The following is a 19,315-nucleotide window of genomic DNA, read 5'->3' on the forward strand; positions in this document are numbered from 1 at the left end:
TGGCCTGATTTTATAGCCGAAATTCGGTTATGTTCCCAATCCCAAAAAGTATACTTTTTTCCCAAATGTGGCCAAAAATTCCCAATTTCCAAAAAAAAATAAAAAAAAAATTATTTTTTTTTTTTTTAGAAAGAAGTGTCTTATGCGTATTTTATTTCAATTTTAATTCAATTACATCTAACAAAGTATTTTATGATTTTGTTCTTTAATTTCAATGATTATAAAGAGTTATATCAAATTTAGTATTTCCCTAATCAGTGGACTTTTCGTGTGGAAAAAAAAGGCCAATGAATTTACTTTCCCAATTTCATGAAATGCCGATAAAATTCCCAATTCCAAAGCCATGGGCTATCTTCCCAAAAAGTGGAAAAAAAACCCTGCTTGTACAATTAACATTATTTCAGCAACTATTACGGCAAAACATTTACTGTCTGGATTCAAAATCATAACTGTTGTTAAGCAACAGACTTGTATAACTAGTTTACTAAAAATACAACAAGCAAATTCGTTGAATTGATATCCCCTGCCATTATACTTCTGGACACAAAAGTTTTCTGGATGGATGGACAACGCCAACGTGCATCATCCTCTTATCCATATATATACTCATACCAAGTTTCAATGACATCCATCAAAGCACTTCTAAGATATGGCTCCGGAAACACAAAAAAGCATTTTTCAAGATACAAAGGGCCATAACTCCGTTATCATCCGATGGCGTACAATGCCATTTGGTGCGCATCATCCTGTTATCCATATATATATACTCATACCAAGTTTCAAGGAAATCCCCCAAAGCACTTCCAAGATATGGCTACGGACACAAAGTGCCGGACGAACGGAAGGACGGATAACGCCAAAACAATATTTGGCGGGGGATAATAAAGGTGAAAAGTGTTGTCCCTGATTAGCCTGTGCAAACTGCACAGGCTAATGTAGGATGACACTTAATGCACATGCATTAAACCCTGTTTTAACACAGTGCAGCTCATTTAATTTTCATAAGATTGAAATCAAAGCAAAGAGTCGATTTACAAAGGTAAATAAGCTCACTGGGGTGCGTCTGGGTCATCCTTGATAACTTTCTTCTTTTCCAAGATGCTGTCAACTTTAAAAGATTTCCTGGAATACAAGTGAACGTAATTACAAGTTTACATTGTGACCCACAAACAGAATACCTTGAATCAACTTTGTCCCAAATTAAACTTTATAACTTTATATTTAACTTTACAGTTTGGACCAACTTTATATGTTTTTAATTGGCAATTTAAATGCAGATGCTTTGCAAGAGTCATTTTAGATAAATGCATAGGTAGATACATTACGTAATTTGGCATGTCTTCGCAAGGGGTATATCAAATCATAAACTACCTTGTTTTGCCTGTGCTTTTTCTATGCTTCATATACCATAGACTCCTTTGCAGAAATAGAGGCTGAAAAAAATGGAAACTGGGCTTTGTCACAATAACCCGCTATGCTGCATGTTGTAATATGTAGATTGATGTTATTGAATTCTATAACTTTTTCATGTACATGTAGTATGATTGTAGGTGTTTGATTGAAAAGTATAGGCAACCCCTCCTGACAAGTTTGTGTCTATGATAGACAAACAAAAGGACAAAAGTCAATGATTATTCCAGTATACCAGAGTTTGTTCGTTGTGAGGGGGAATAAAAACTAATTGTAACTTGACTCCAGAAAAATATACAGAAATTGTTTACTGTGAATATCCATTTTTGAAAGTAAAATATTTTACAATACAACCATGTTCTCAAGAGCACCTGATAAGGTTTAATTGTATTGTACATCCTGTCCACTTACTTTCTTCAATACATATATACACGTTAATGCTGGCAAATATAATAAAATAAATGCAGACCTGTTTTCAATGAAAATCCTACATAAACCTGATGTTTAGATATTGTTGGTTAATAAATAGTCAATTTTTTGTTGCAAAAAATATCAGTTTATCAGCCATTTTCCCCTTCTTTATATAGGTCCTGTAAAAGGTACTTTCCCAATTGAAGAAAACCTAAAAAATTGCCTATTGGCTTCTGAACTATTCCCAAATTGAAGAAACATTGTCTATTTCATTCCATAAGTAAACAAATAAAATAAGCACTGAAACTAAACATTTCAAGCTAAAATGCTTGAAATGCATATTTAAACTGATTTGTACCAAGTTATTTAAAAGACCCATAATTCCAGATCTGAAGAAATCACAACACAAATTTTCCCGATTTCTGTTGGTCTTGTCACTATTTTTGCACCAGTTGGTATGGTACCAGTAATTTTCCCAATTGGGAAAAAATCGCTTGTGGTCGTTTTTCAGACAATTGTTTTGCCAGATCGACATACATTTGTAAACAGTGCATATTTTTGTCAATTTTATATTCTCCTTTGAAAGTTATTCTGCGTTAAAAGTCCCCTATGTAGGCTTTTCCCCACTGGCACCAAAGAGCCTGAATTTTTTGCATTTTGTCTACTACGCTTATTTTGGCCATTTACTTATGTTCAATACATTGCTGGAAGTTATGAATTAGGAGATAATTTATAGATAAATGGTGATTTCTTTAATCTAATTGATGGTCTCACACAAGTCTGACAGTGTTCTGCAGAGAAAGAATCTAGAAGGGGACATTTGTCCCATCAGCCCTAAAAAATAGGGAACATTCTTAAAATCAGTGAGACGCCAAAAGCATTAGTGTTTTAAACAACTAGTATACCTTTAATTCTTCATCTGTGAGCCTCTCTGTCCCTTTCATAAAGCACTGACAGTTTCTTTAGTTACTGTTTGTAATTGAATTAAGTTTTTTTTAACTGTTTACTATCCACTATGGTACATGTAACTATTATATTGGCCAGTCACATTATGCTCAAGCCAAGAATAATCACGAAGCCAACATTCTTGAAATTTTCTTTGGGACTTTTTAACATCCGTTTTATCAGACGGCTTAGGCTAATTTTTCGATGTGGATGGGATAATTTTGGCTCATGTTGTACAGTAACAGTCACAGGGCTATCTTGCACCTTCTCAGGTGTAGAGTGGGGACTCACTTACTTGCTCCTTATATGAAGTAGTTTCTTTTGAACCAGGGATTTCAATAGATTTTAAAAACCAGGAGTCAATGACTCCTGGACTGAAATTTTGAGGAGTCAAATTGAAAAATGCTGGGGTCAATTTTGAAGCGCGTTAATTGTGTTTTTGTCTGTATTATTCCATTTTTTAGATAAAAATATGCTCTAAGAGTAACATAATATCTTAAAAAGTTATATTGCTTTATTAAATAACAATACCGTGATGAAAAACACAACATATTTTAATGAATTGGTACATTAAAATCTACTTCCTTTTAACACATTTAACTAATTTAAGATATGTACCGGTAGCACCTTTTCATCACATATTTATCGTCATTATATTATCATCATCCCTATGAAAGCTTTTCTAACAAAACACAATCATAATGCATGACAAATCTAGTATATCTATTACTGTTTATCCGAATACTACACATGTCCGAAATATGTTAGTATAAAAAATGAACTGTGATTCCAGTTTATATAAGATGGGTGTTACTCGTAATTATAGGAGGATTAACAAACGGACAAAACTCGCTGGACTTACTAGTGGATCTACGTAATTAATAGACCTTTGATCAATTTTGTTTTTTCTTTAATTACTTTTGCCGACTTACTTTAACCGTGCCGTCTGCAAGTTTGCAAAAAAAAACTGCAATTATCAGATGGTCAATCAATTATCACGTAATCGCTGCTGCTAATTACCCAGTTAGTGCGCACACACTATTTAGAAGGTGACATGTGTATTGGAGGAGATGAGATAAGATAAACAACGCCCGGGGTAATCCCTCGATTATAGACCGAGTTTCAAATACTGAAAAATTAATTTCAATTAGGAGCAGTGTGATTTATTACCATGGAACTCGAGATGTTAACTGACTGACCCACGGGTCAAATTTTCGATGCGTCAAAATGACGCACGGCAGAAAAAAGGGTTGCGTCAAAACGAGTCATTTTTAATTTGCTCGCGTCAAAACGCAGGATTCTGCGTCTATTGAAATCCCTGTTGAACTACTCGATGATTTACTAGAAAAACTTAAAATTGTTCAAGGCTTTTTTTCTTTGGCGACGATATTTATGGAACTCTTCATTAGGAGGTTGAATAGAATAACTTAATATTTATGCTGTAATGAAACAGGCGTTTTCATTTGCCGCCAAATGAGTAAGAATCATATCATCTAATCAATACTGGACTAACAAAGCGGTCGCTAAGCAACGAGCACCTGCCATAGCAGGAAATCCACTATTCTAAGAAATTTTTAATATGTAAGAATCGCTTTTCGATTCCTACTCAAGTCAAATCAACCGTAACAAAATTTGCACCAGCTATTTTTGTTAAGCGACAAATGCAATTTCTGCGCGACAATATCGCGAGTTTGCGGCCTCCTCAGAACACTGGTCTGATAAATACCAGGTGTATGCCAGCTTTCATATGAGTGGTGACTCATATATGTCGTCACTTCTGGCTGCAAATTGCTATAAATCATTGTCACTTCTGCACATTGCTATAAATCATTGTCACTTCTGCAAATTGCTATAAATCATTGTCACTTCTGCAAATTGATATAAATCATTGTCACTTCTGCAAATTTCCAGAAATGTGCATACAGTGACTCATGATGTCAGAAATTAACAATACATGTATTTGCTTATTGAAAAGGGGAGGATGGCTATATACTGAGAGAACATACGATTGCTTTGAATACATCATGCTATTGAAAACTAGTGCTTTACTAGTCTACTCTGATATACTTGTTATTTCTAATCATAATAGTGTATTTCTGAGTATATTTCTTGAATGAAAGTGTAAGTTTAGTTTAAACCTATTTATTTTAGCTTGATTGCATCGAAAGCCTGAGGCTTATATAAATGCTCTCGAGTCCGTTTCCTGGGCCTAGAACCAGTACCGGTACTTGGTGTCTATGGGAGAGATCTAAAGAACGCTCCCACGGTGGGGATCGAACCCATGACCTCCCGGTCGCTAGGCGGACACCGTATCCATTACACCACGGCAACCTTCAATGCAAGTGTTAAGAGTGATTGTGAAATAAAATTAAGAAGATACTTGATTCTGTTATGATTTAATCCTTGTTCACAATTTGAACATGGACTGGTGGCAGCAAAATTACACTTGTGAAAATGCCAAAACCAATCCTTTTGTTTTTGGGCCATGCACTAAATAACATGACCGAAAAAACGGTTTAAGTAACCCTGTGCCTAAATTTCCAAAACACTACCACTATGTCTGAATTCTCAATTCAAGAACATACATGTACCTTAATATTCAATTATGTATTATGTGTTAGTGCTTGTTTTAGCTGTGAAGTCATGTAGAAATTAAATTATAGGACACTTAAAATTAAAAAATCTATCAATTGGAAACTATCGGTCTATTCCCTTGTGCCTAAACAAAATCATGTCCTACCCCTGTGTTAGTCCTAGCCATGAAAGGCCCTGATCTGTTTTGTAAGGAGTGAGAATATGCCCTAAATTAGCATATTTAATACACAAGAAGAATCATAAGCATCACAAGATCTTGTTTTCTGGAAATGGCTGCTTCAAAAACAAACTGAAAGAAACAGCTAGGGTTTGCCCGAAAAGGTTCTTTAACCAACAATCCCACATTTTTGTTATTAATGTTTACTTGATTAATTGTGAATTGATTGAAAGAAACAAGCTACAAAATGTTAATCACTTAAAAATGGATAAGTAGTAAAACCATTAATGGAGTTGAAACAACTAAATTAAAATAAAATTTGCTTAAAGATTTTCAATGTGAACTATTAAGCACTTGGCATATTTCCAATGCATTTTTGTTAAATTTCAAACTAATAAGTTTCCTACATGGAGGTCTGAACTATCAATCTGCAAAAGTACATACAAATCAATTGATTTAATAAAAAAAAAGTGAACACTTGTACTTAGCATTAATTTCTTAATTTTGTTTAAAAAAGTGAGCAAGTCAAATAATAAGTACATACTGAAACAAGATGTCTTGTCCGAAGATATCTGTATATTTTCGTGGCCTCTGAAAACAAAATAAAGAACAATTTATACATGTCATTATAAAATGGGCATTGGAGAATCATTTCTGAATGTCCATTTTTACAGTGAAAATAAAGACTGTGCATATAAATTAACAAGAGCTGCGTTTGCCCCCTTCTGCGCTTTGAAGTCCCACAGCGGCTATTTTAAAGAAAACAAGGCCCATAAGAGTTTGTGACTAATGTCTATTCCCTCTAAGAAAGCAGTTTACACATTGGGCGATCTCCTGATAGATTACATATTACCATATATAGATTAGGCCTAAAACTGCTAAATTTATTACTTTTGGATTTTCTTACCAAAATCTTTCAGATTGTTCAAAATCAACTACAGGACATTTATTAAAGGTTTGTATCATTTATAAAATTTAAAGATTTTTGTTTGTTTTCCTTTTTTAGAAGCTGCTCTGCATTGTGCTGGGCATCACGCAAGAGATTCTGAGACTGTTTAGCAAAACTGACCGATTTGGTTTCCATATGCCAACAAAAGAGGGATTCCTGAACTATCAAAGTTTCCAAGGAATACAAATTTTAGCCATGGTGATCTAATTTATTGGTTCTATTGATTTACTTTGATGTAACAGAATAAGCATATGTGACCTTGCATAGATTTTTAGAGAGCTTATATGTGTCTGTCTGTTATCAAAGTCAGCTATGGAATTATAAAGGATCATATGTTCAAACAGGTTATTAAATTAACAATTTGAGGAAAAAAAACTATTTTTCCCATGCAAATTTAGTCTGTATCAGGGGTTTATCTGCTGTGTACAAAAAGGCCGTAAAACGGACCCGATCTCAAAGCAAACTGACCCGATCCCAAACTGAAATTATAAACAAGGGACAAAATTGTCACAAAACCAGGTTTTCATTGTGAAAAAAAAAATCTGATAAAGGGAGAAAACTCAGACTGAACTTTTGAAATGAACAAACAAAATTAACCCCCTTTGAAAGTTTGTTTTTAAAAAAAATCTATTTTTAGTCGTGGCGACCTTGACATTGGAGATATTGACGTGATTCTTTCGTGCGACACACCGTCCCATGATGGTGAACAAATGTGCCAAATGATTTTAAAATCTCACAATGAATGACATAGTTATGGCCAGGACAAGCTCATTTATGGCCATTTTTGACCTTTAAACTCAAAGTGTGACCTTGACCTTGGAGATATCGACGTAATTATTTCGCGCGACACACCGTCCAATGATGGTGAACAAATGTGCCAAATGATTTTAAAATCTGACAATGAACGACATAGTTATGGCCCGGACAAGCTTGTTCCGCCCGCCCGCCAGCCCGCCCGCATTCGCCAATCTAATAACCAGTTTTTTCCTTCGGAAAACCTGGTTAAAAATTCCCAATTTCCTAAAAAAGGAAGTGTCTTATGACTTACATTCCTGCAACGATATCTATTCATTCGACACACAAACACTAACTAAAAAGACCAATGCTTCAGTTATTGTAGGACAATATGTACAAAATATCTTCGTCACAGTTTGCTCTGGGCGCTAATTTTCTTTGCTGCATTTTATCAAATTCGTCTTCAATGTATATTTTTTCTTGCCTATTTTGTGTAATTGCAACATATTTTATCCATATAATACAATTTAACACGTATAAAAAATCGTATAATCTTGCTTTAAACGATCAATACATAAGCATACATGCCAGAATTTTTTAGGTCCAAAGCGGGACATTCCATAAAAAATTGTCGGGACATTTGACCAAAAAGCAGGACACCTAAAACGATCTATCATTCCACCTTTACTGTAGTCAGTATAGTACTAACAAAAACTCTTGATACTTTTATTCAAGACATAAAACATCTGATATGAAGCATGAAATCTAAAACATAACAATAACAGTTTTATTAAAAAAGACAATAGCAAACAACGAAGATAATATTCATCTTTTTAGAGTACAAAATCTGGAACATTACGACAACAATACTCATTATATTACTTTCAATGGCAAACAATAACGCAGTGGAGGCTATCCAGTACACTGAAAGTACGGGTTACAGTAAACTATCTACCGAACAGTTACATCAGCTTACCACTTTTACTGTTTGTTGCGATGTTTTTTAAGCATGTATCCATGCGCAGTTTGTTACTTGTCAATTTTCGCGGCTTAATTGGAGTAGGGTCAAACTGTCATGCATAGCACCTTGTTGTTTTTAGCTTCATTGGAGTAGGGTCAAACTGTCATGCATAGCACCTTGTTGTTTTTATTACAATTACACCCAATTACACTAGACAGGATGGGTATCACTTATTGGACTGTTTGTTGCGATTTTGGTATATTGCACATTCGGATTATCCCGCTATTTTGGAACTAAACATTGAATGTAAAAGACTCATTAATGACGTAGATTTGTTTTGTAAACCGTTTCAAACAAAGACAAAAACAAACACATTTTCAACATTTATTTCATTATAATACAACTATCGATAGAAATAAGCGACCACTATCTTGAAGACCACCATAGCGTGCATGCCTGATAAAATCAATAATTAGCCGATAAATCGCTGATAAGGTGTCATAAACAACACTGGTACACACGAGAAGTAGAATCGGATTGTTAATTGGGGGCAATAAAGGGATTAGCGGTGGTAAGTGTTAGCGAAACAGAGCTTGAATAGCGAATTTTATTGGGAACCTATAGACCTTACATCGTTTTTTACGAATGTCGGGACAAATCGTCTCATATCGGGACGCCGGGACAAAGGGCCCAAAAGCGGGACTGTCCCGCCGAGATCGGGACGTCTGGCATGTATGACATAAGAGTCACTAAGTGGACACCACATCTACTAAGCCGCAGCCACCAAACTTTCTTTGAATTCTAGAGGCGAAATAAGCACACAAAAAAGCTAGGCAGATGAAAAACACTTCATCCAGCAAAAAAAAAGGTTACATTTTTTTAATGCATTTTGTATTGAATTTTTTTTAATGTTTTGGATACAATAATGTCCAAATTTTTATTACATTACATGGACAGGTTATCAAATAAGCGTTTGCCTGTAAATTAGGTAGCACCTATTAACATATTAAGATTTAATTTTTTGGTACACAATAATGTCCACATTTCAGTGCCTTCCCCAGGCCATTTAAGCGCCCCTTAGCGGGGCGCTTGAATTTCGAAATCAGAGTCCCCGGGGCGCTTGAAATTTTCCGATCAGTGTATTCTTCAGTAAAATAAAGTGGAGATTGTCCAAAAAAATCAAGGTTTCCCTATCAGTGTATCAATATTCCCTGTTTTAAAAGAGCGCTCGGTACCTACTTTCACAAGTAATCGCCATAAACACCACATGGGGTAATGGATAATCCACTGATAAGAGAATAGCATGACGCGCGTATCGATTATTCTAGCCACATTACACGGTCATTTAAATGCTGACAAGGATGTATCTGCTAATTTTCCATTCGTCATACTGTGAAGTTCATCGTCCAATCGGTTACGCGAATGCTTATGAGGGCGGGGTTAACTATCGACCATTATTTTTTATTGACGTCGGGCATGAAGTAAGAGTTTATCGCAGCTTGATTAGTAAGAAGTTGTACCATCTGAGTAATATAAACCGGTAATTAGTACAGTACAGAACATTAAAGACGGTTTCGGGCATCATCATTACTCCTTTTTACTGTAAACAAGTGTTACCTATGACTCATAATTAATACGAGAAATTAATTGCAAGTGGTAAACAATTAATTATTATAGCGAGTAAGTTGTGCAAATGACTCCCGGTTACAATTATGTGATAACAATTTATTTAATTCCAGTACATGTATATTTCAACATGTCCATTTAAAGAACTGATTAACCTCGTTTTTCTGACATTTATTCGACACGTAATGCGCTTTAACAAATTTTCGTTGAATAAATTACGCACACTTGTAAATGTTTCGTCCGATAATCGATAGTTAGAAGTCTGATGATGACAACCGGCCGTGATCCTCGTGGACAACGTGAATTTCATGCATAATTCCGTCAAAACATTTATTCGACTCGTAAAGTGTTTAAACAAATTATCTTTGAATTTATAACGCAATGGTTAATATTTGTTGAAATCTCAAATGGGAATAATTAAATTTGTAATCCGAAACCCATTCCCGTAAGTCGATGTTAACGCGTTTTTAATCCGAAACACACTTCCGAATGTAAATGTTACCGCAACGTTAAATATTTTTGCTTCAAATTAGCAGTGCAAATTTTATTTTGTGTCGAATCTTTTTCTCAATTAAAAAGAGCGCGAAAATTATGCAGCATGTACAACGTCGCGTCTATTGCATACAAATGGCGTGTATTGAGCGTTTTAACAAGCACACAACAGGTCAGGGGATTGACGCATATTCAGACGCAATATTTCATCAAATCTATTAATTGTCACTTAAAAAATGGCAAGGTTTGTGTTAAAGAAATAACTGAAAGCTTTTATCGTAAATATTTACCAGAAAGAGATTGATAAAAACGGAATAAACGGGATTATCGGATAATAAATAGAAACTTGAAAAATAGTAAGTATACAGTAATAGAGTCGGGTTGAAACGCATGTATTGAGGAATCGTTCGAGTCGGGATTTTACTATCTGTGCGGAAAAGTTTTAAAACAATTAAACAATATAAAAATAATATATTTTTAAATGACTGGGGGAATTTTTTGAAGAATCATAGCGCACCAAATGACGTCTTTTGACGCTGTTTTTTCTTTGAGTTATAACGCACCACAGAACGTGAATTGACACGTAAAATTTAAAAAAAATCAACGTATGGAGGGGACACCCCTCCGGAATCCATCCCCGATCGGCCCCGGGACGCCTGAAAAAAATCCTGGGGAAGGCACTGCATTTGTATAAATTTCAACACACAGTAATCAAATAAGTTTTTGCTTGTAAATACAGGGGACAAAAATTCCACTCGTCCGCTCGTATTGACGAGTGAAATCTTGAAAGGACGAGTGAATTTCCCTAAAGCTCTTGTCCTACAGGACGAGTGAAAAAAAACTGATGTTAAAATATGTATTTTCTGACCAGTAAGACTCTTTTTCATTAAATAAAATCATTTCTTAAAGCATATCTATTCCGAATGTAGATCGCGAATGAACCGGAAATCGTAATTGTAAATTTCATACAGCAGGTGCGAGTTGTTATGCGAGACTGTGTTCCGAGTAAATATTGGCTTTTTGGTGTAAACTTTGCGTGTCCATGTTGACAGGGAACCATCTGACTTCATTCACTGTAAGTATTGATTTTTTTTAAAGAATTATTTTACTGCGAAGTATGGTTTTAAACCAGTCTGAATTTCATCTGAAAAATGTCTGACATACGAGCGTTCTTTAAAGGGGGCAGGAGCGATGTTCAACCATCCGAAATGGAAAGCACGCAAGCATTAGAAAAAGGAAAAAACAAATTTGTCTTCATTTATTTATTTTGTGTTCCTCATAAATAAAGTAAGTTAACATTTCTTCTGTGATCAGCTGGCATGAATAACTAAGTAAGCAGCATTTTAGCAGTGATATAGGAAACATTGTTTGTCATATCAGTCCTTTGCAATCTTTCTTTCACACATATTTGAATGACAAGTGCATGTGTTTGCAGGACGAGTGAAAATTTTAATGCACTTGTCCTGCAGGACGAGTGCAATTTATAAATATTTTTGTCCCCTGAAATAGGGTAGCACCTATTATCAAAGATAAGAATTGATCAATTATTTAGAGAAACATAAGCTTCCTTTAAGACCAAATGAACAAAATAATTGTAAATGAAGGCAGTAAGTATACATGTATATATACTTTCTGTCTGCTTTGAATTTCAATCTATATGTAAGGTGATTTTGAGCAGATTATTTGAAGGCATATATAGAATTAATTTGTAATAGTGGTCCAGACAAAAATTATCGCGAAAACATATTGCATACAGTACATGATTTATACACGATTTATATCGGTCTCGGGTCGTTTCGCCCTTAATCCCGTTCGCCCTCTGTCACCCCGGGTCGTTTCGCCCAGGGTTGTTTCGCCCTTACAAGTGGGTTGTTTCGCCCTTATTTAATTATTATGTAATATTAGGCTTTTGTAAAGGATTCTTTCGCTCCGAATAGTATTTGTTTAACATATATGGAAAATTAAGATTTTTAATACAAATTTTATTATTAATTGCAATTTTAATTTAGTTCTTGTTTATCATATATGGGAAATTAAGATTATTTAATTATTACAAATTTGATGTTTGCTCAATTATCCGTTTGATTTTAATTGCAATTAATTAACGGAAACGTTATGATTCATTGTGTTACAAACGTAAAGTATTACGATTAATTAGTTTTGTTTATTAATAAATATAAAATGAAATCTGTATTTCGATGTGATTTTCTCAGTTGTTTTATGCTAGATAAAATAAAATGTATGTCAAATTATTGTGTATGTGTGCTTCGACATTGTGTTGAATGTTTTGTTTATACATGTGTATTCTTATTATTCATATTACAGCTATCAAACATATTAGAGCTATCAAAATATATGCAATATAATTAACTTTGTACTTTGTTTTATTTCAAAAGACAAAATAAACAGTAATTAAGATAATATAATACTGTATTAAACAATATCCCATTCAGCTTCTGACAAGCCTAAGATAAATCCTTTAATATAGCTATACGTATAAAAATTAGGGCGAAACGACCCAGGAATTAGGGCGAAACGACCCAGGGCGAAACGACTCGGGGGGCGAAACGACTCGGGGGGCGAACGGGATTTAGGGCGAAACGACCCGGATTCATTTATATCTGAGCGAATTGAAAACGAAAAAATCGAACATGGTATACTTTCAAACGTCTGAAGAAATTTTTCAATATCTGCTTCGTTGTTTTCAGGGGCAACAGCAGGTTTATCCTTTTCCTTTTTCTTTTGTTTCATTTTTCCGCTAAGAAGTAAAAGTGTACTTGATTTCTTGACGGCGGAATTTTTCTAACTCCCGTAACCAGACGAAGCTTTGGCTCAACCGGTTACTTAAAGTCGTTCTTCAATGAGCAAAGAAAAAAACATCAATTGACGGGAAAATAGAAATTTTTTTTATATTAGTTATAAAGATCAGTGTATATTTTCGGGAAAAAATAATGATTCGCATGTAATATATTTGATTACTGATACCAGAGACGTAGATTTTCTACGTCTCTGATTTTACTTTATATTTAGAATAACCAACAAGTACTACCTCTACATCAACAATACAGTCACTATTTTTGCCTTACAATTTATTTAAATTGCTTAAGGGTTATGCACAATATACAACTTTATAGTGACCTAGCCCGGGAAATGCCACTGTCCCAAAGTGGGAGCCAGATTTTTGGGATGCGTGAAAATATTGCGGCCTGGGAAAAAATAAATATAGCATATTACATGCAGTTATTGATACAAGATCCACAAATTAAAATAACTTTATCTGTGAACTGCACACACGATACGCCCTTTATTTTCTATTGTTTTACCATTGGCTGAAATCGTTATATCCGTTACTTGAGGTGGAAAATCTCATCTAATCCGTATATAGGTACAAACGACGCTAAAGCCAGTTAATTCATGTATGAATTGTAGAAGCTTCATTAAAATAATTATAGTTATAACGTTATAATATTTCGCAAGGATTTGAAATCGGTAAGGTCTGTTTGTGTCCACATATAAGTTCGAGTTTTTGCAAATCTTATGCATTCCGATGTACAGATTTTATGGTGAAGCCTGTTTTCTTTGATATCGTTTTGTGTGATGGCGCATTAAATAGACGTCCACAAGACAAATCTCCACACACAGTTGTCGTTCCATGCTCTCACATTCAACCTCTGCAATCACAAGAAAATCCTTCCAAATTGTTTGTTTAAGTATTATATTTTGAAAAGTAGTATCATTTTCTTTTATATTTTTAAAATAGTGTATAAGTGTAGGTTCATAATAATAAAAATAAACAGATACTGAATACTGCAGTGACCTCTAAAACTACCCGCTTCAACCAGACTCCTGTCTCCTTCAAAACGATCCCAGACCAGAAGACGACGACGAAGGTCCATCCATACTTAAGACAGAGATGGAGAAGGTAGTGCGTAGTCTTAAGGCAGGAAAATCTCCGGGAATGGACAAAGTTCCTTCATAATTCAAAATCATAATTGAGAAACACGTGCAACACCAAAATGAGTTCTGCCGCAACTTCATTGACTTTCAGAAAGCTTTCGACCACGTGTGGCATGATGACCAATGAAATGTTATGAGAGGATTAAACAGGACGAAAGACTTGTGCAAGTCATTCAAGAACTTTACGGAAACGCCAGCAGCGCACAACTTTACAATGGACAACGGGCGGACTTCTTCAGGAGATCAGTGGGCGTCCGTCAGGGATGTCTGCTCTCTCTCATCCCGTTCAACCCTTTCCCTGACAAGATAACACAGGATACTCTCCATGACCACCACACCTCTATCTCCATCGGTGGAAGACCCATCTCCAACTTGATTATGTGATGACTTTGACCTCATGGGTGACAGTAACAGTGAATTTCAAGATCTCACCAACAGACTCTATGAAAGAGAATAAGCATACGGGATGGATGTCAGCACGGAGAAGTCGAAGATCATGCTGAACAGTGCATACAACATCATAAACGGGGAGAAGTTAGAAGAAGTTACCAGGTTCAAGTACTGGTTCATGGATGGTACCCTTGCCGTTGAGGTCCGAATAAGAAATGCAATGGCGACCGCAGCGATGGCCAGACTGGGCAGGTTGTGGACAAGCAGTTCCACCAGCTTCCCCACCAAGTACCTCGTAGTCTCCATCCTACTTTACGTCTACGATACCTGGATACTTCACGCGGACACAGAGCGCATTTGCACGCATGACTACAACACTTGTTGGTCCACAAAAGCCCCTACTGCATGGAGACCGTCAAACTACGAAAGCTGTCATGGTTTGTACAAGTCGCCAGGTACGACTCTTTGTGCAAGACTGTTCTCCAGGGCACTATTTGGGAAGTCGACGTCGATGCTGTAGGAAGAAAAGCTGAATGAACAATGTAAAAGTGTGGACATCCATTCCCATGGATAAATTACTGATCTCCGCGGCGGACAACATACCTGACTGGTTGAGGATTTCTGTATCGTCGTCCCTCATCCCTCCACGGTAAAACCGGTCAAGAGAATGCAGATGATGATGTTGAATAGAAAAAATACATACATTAAAAATGTTAAGATAACAACGGCAAAAACTATTGTACTACGTGACTCGGCAATTATAACGTCATTGGTTATAACGACATTGATTTGATCCGGCTGTGCTAGTTCCAGTCAAATCTCTGCGAGGGGGTTGAAGACAACTATTTGCACAGATACATTTCCAGTTTGAATTTACCTGTTACTTTTTACGTGTTTTCGCCCTTCAAACACGTCAACACAACATAACGAAGTAGTGGCGCAAATACAACAACTTTTTACCCACCAGGATTATTAACAACACATCTAAAACTCGAATATTGCGTTACAGCGGTCATTATATGTCAACCCGTTAAAGCGTCAAATTTATCGTTCTAGCGTTTTGGCAAGTTTGAAGGGCGTCAAAACAACAACACGCCCGAACAACAAGTAAGCGGCCAATATAACGATTATGATGTTGTTTGCCCTTACGTTTTTCCGTGTTTGTGATGTTTTGTGGCATGTTCGTGCTTTTGAAGGTCAATTTGCTTACACGCCAAAACCACAAGCACATTTTTTGTTGTATCATTAGCATACCGTCGTGTTGACGCCTCTCAGATGTATGAAAACTCATATGATACATCTCCATGTGCTGCTTGATAACATTTGTATCCTTTTCGTAACAGTATGCAATCAAGTAATGCAGAGTTAATATATATTGAGTGTTTTATCAGTGTTTTCAGAACCTCTTTTACTCATTGACAAGAAACAATATTTTTCTTAATCCTTACATATTCTGGGTCTCGACGATTTTGCTTGATCAGTCGTGGGATTGGAAGGAAACAATATTTTAAGTTACTTTTTGTAAGTTCACGTGAATATACGTTCATCTTTTACTTAACTAGATAAATAACACGGGTGCTGGAGGTTTCGGTAAATGACAAGTTCGGTAAATTGATTTATATAGTAAATGCCGTGGAGGTTTCGGTAAATTGGTTTTTATAGAGGTGGTATACCTACAACGAGGTGTTAATGACACCTATTATTGGCTTACAATAACATTAGGGGCATTTATTTGCAAACTGTGGATTAATTTTGAGTTGAGTAATTAATGCTATGCCTACGGTAAAGAATTAAGGGAAATGAATGAGCTACCTCTGAAAAACGAATTCTGTTAGGAAATTGTAGGTAAATTTGCGATTTAAATAATGCAATACTGTTGTTTTTTTATAATTGGTACTTTTATTTAAATAACATAATAGTAATAATAACTAATGATTTATGGCGGAATCAATGTAAGATTTTCAATCAAGTTTAATGCTATTTTAAAAAGTTTCTTGTAAAATATGATTTAATAAAAATGATTTCAGTTTAAATATAAAGCGCAATAGTATTTTAGACCACCGATAAACACTCAATTTCTCAATATATAAACATTGGGTAGTTTGCCAACATAATGAATATGAAACCAATGCTCTTGCCACGTGGAGGCCACCTCTTGTACGAGCCAAATGTTGAATTTTATATTACATGTTTTATTATTTCTTTCTGATACGTTTACGTAATTAATAAAAAGTAATATAATGATAGTGTTATGTTTTATAATTATGTTAAGTGCGCGTGCCATTGAACGTTGAGTTAAGCGAAGAGATACACATAATTGAAAACTGATAAAAATGACATCTAACACAACGCCAGCAGAATGAATACACTGTGTAATAGCAAGCTGCTGTGATGATCACTATCTTATCAACTTAATACACAGGCACCTGGCTACTGTACTGGAACAATGTGTTTTACGGCCAAAATAACTGATATCATTTTTAGCCTGAACAAATCCGTTGAATAAAAAAGTAATAACTGATTGACTTTGTAATCCGTTTTATTTACCATATATAATAAATAAGCAACAAGTAAAACATGGATACAATATATATATATATATATATATATACATATATATATCATTCAGATTTTCCGCATGCTGATTTAATTTCATTTCATTTCTAATAAAAATGAGATACATTTATGACACAGTACAATTAAATGTGATAAATATATATATATATATATATATATATATATATATATATATATATATATATATATATATATATATATATATATATATATATATATATATATATATATATATATATATAAAGGACATATTTGAATATATCATGTCATTTAAAAAAATGAGGGAGTAGTCACATATTAATAAGACTCATTTTTGACACAGTACAATATTAATACGACACATTATTATCATTCGGATTTTCCGCATGCTGATTTAATTTAATTTCATTTCTAATAAAAATGAGATACATTTATGACACAGTACAATTTAATATGTGACATTTCAACCATATCAGTCATTCACATCGTTCAAAACTCGTCGGCGTCGAGCATGTGGTGGACCGGCGTGGATGGTCCCAGGGCATTGATATGGCTGATGATCCTCAGTAGATCAGTGGTTGTCAGCTTCTCCTCTTCGTAGTCATCCCATGCTTGATGTAGTCTGCCGTGTATCGCAACATATTTCTTCCGTCTGATCTTCGTGAGAAGGTGCTGGCTCACCAGCCGTATATGAAGATCAACTGTCTCAGATTCCTCTCTGAGAAGGTTGGCCAACTTGTACAGACCAAGGTTTGCGGAACACGCTCGTGCGTTGATGTCACCACCAGTATTTTTTTGTAAACATGATTAAAGAAGGAAAACGTTTGTTTATTTCACAGTTTGAAAGTTACTGATCGTGTATGTAAAAACTCGGCCACCAGTGTTAAAGCATGTTCACGATCTAAACATACATATCTAGATTATTTTAAGAATAATACCTTATGTGCTGACCTGATTGTAGGAAAAAGAAGCGAGAAATTTATTTATATAAGAAACAAACATATTTGATCTTAGTATTTTAAACCAACGAAAATTTCTCATTATATAAACATGAGGTAGTTTGCCAACATAATGAATATGTTGCCCAGCTTTTGCCACGTGGAGGCCACGTCTTGTAAGAGCCACATTATTATTTTTTTATCTGATACGCTTTAATTAAGGTTTTTATCAACTAATTGTTTAAAAACATATATAAAATACAAAACGATCATGACCTAAAGATAAACTTTTAATAAATAAATTTTTTACCTCCCTTGATTAGAATATTAATAGGTTGCAAGCCTGGATAATTAATATTAACACTTTGCAAACATCTCTAAATTGATAAAATCAACTCCGTACATTTAAACAGATAATTTAATTAGTGCCAAAGAACTCAATTAATGTACACGCTTATCGACAAAATGTGCGATAATCCCTATTTATACCGATTTACCGAAACCTCCACGGCATTTACTATATAAATCAATTTACCGAACTTGTCATTTACCGAAACCTCCATAACCCAATAACACAAGGATGCACCCAAGACACATGCAAGGTTTCGGGCAACACATAGTTTTCAGTGTCAAGTTTTTTCAAATATATACATGTTGACAACATGAAACGGACACTGTAAACAATGGTTTTTTTTTAAACAAGATGCGCCATGTCCAATGTTTGCATTTGATCTCTAAGTGTAATTTCCACCTTTGCGCACGACACACAAGAATCGCGCGCAACATGTTTTTTTTTCACATGGTGAACATTTTTAAATAAGTTTTAAAATTGCATGATTCATTATGAAGTTACAATAAGTTATTTTAAATAACAAGCTGAATGATGAAGTTGCAATCTGGACACGCTGTATAATGCTCAAATTCGACGTTTAAACTGTGTGGCATTGAACTTTGAATCTTTTACACCGCTTGACGTCTGCATGATGGTTAACATTTGTGGCAAGTTATTTTTACAAGTGCATTATATATATATATATATATATATATATATATATATATATATATATATATATATATATATATATATATATATATATATATATATATATATATATATATATATATATATATATATATGATGAGTTATTGTTCCAACAAGCTGTATACTGGTCAAATAGCATATTTTACCTCAA

General features: G+C 34.7%; 1 protein-coding gene across 1 annotated transcript in view; it reads right to left on the bottom strand.

The window, feature by feature from the left end:
• Positions 1 to 13,101, bottom strand: part of LOC127868973 (polycomb protein suz12-like) — a 41,374-nt gene extending 28,273 nt beyond the window's left edge. The window contains exons 1-4 of the mRNA XM_052411197.1: positions 12,942 to 13,101; positions 6,063 to 6,109; positions 1,372 to 1,433; positions 1,054 to 1,122 (exon numbers count right to left, since the gene is read on the bottom strand). Coding sequence (XP_052267157.1) covers positions 1,054 to 1,122; positions 1,372 to 1,433; positions 6,063 to 6,109; positions 12,942 to 13,032 — 269 coding nt within the window. The 5' untranslated portion in view covers positions 13,033 to 13,101. The remainder of the gene's footprint in view (positions 1 to 1,053; positions 1,123 to 1,371; positions 1,434 to 6,062; positions 6,110 to 12,941) is intronic.
• Positions 13,102 to 19,315: the final 6,214 nt, after the last annotated feature.

Source organism: Dreissena polymorpha, chromosome 2, assembly GCF_020536995.1.
Source record: "Dreissena polymorpha isolate Duluth1 chromosome 2, UMN_Dpol_1.0, whole genome shotgun sequence".
Classification (NCBI taxonomy): Eukaryota; Metazoa; Mollusca; class Bivalvia; order Myida; family Dreissenidae; genus Dreissena; species Dreissena polymorpha.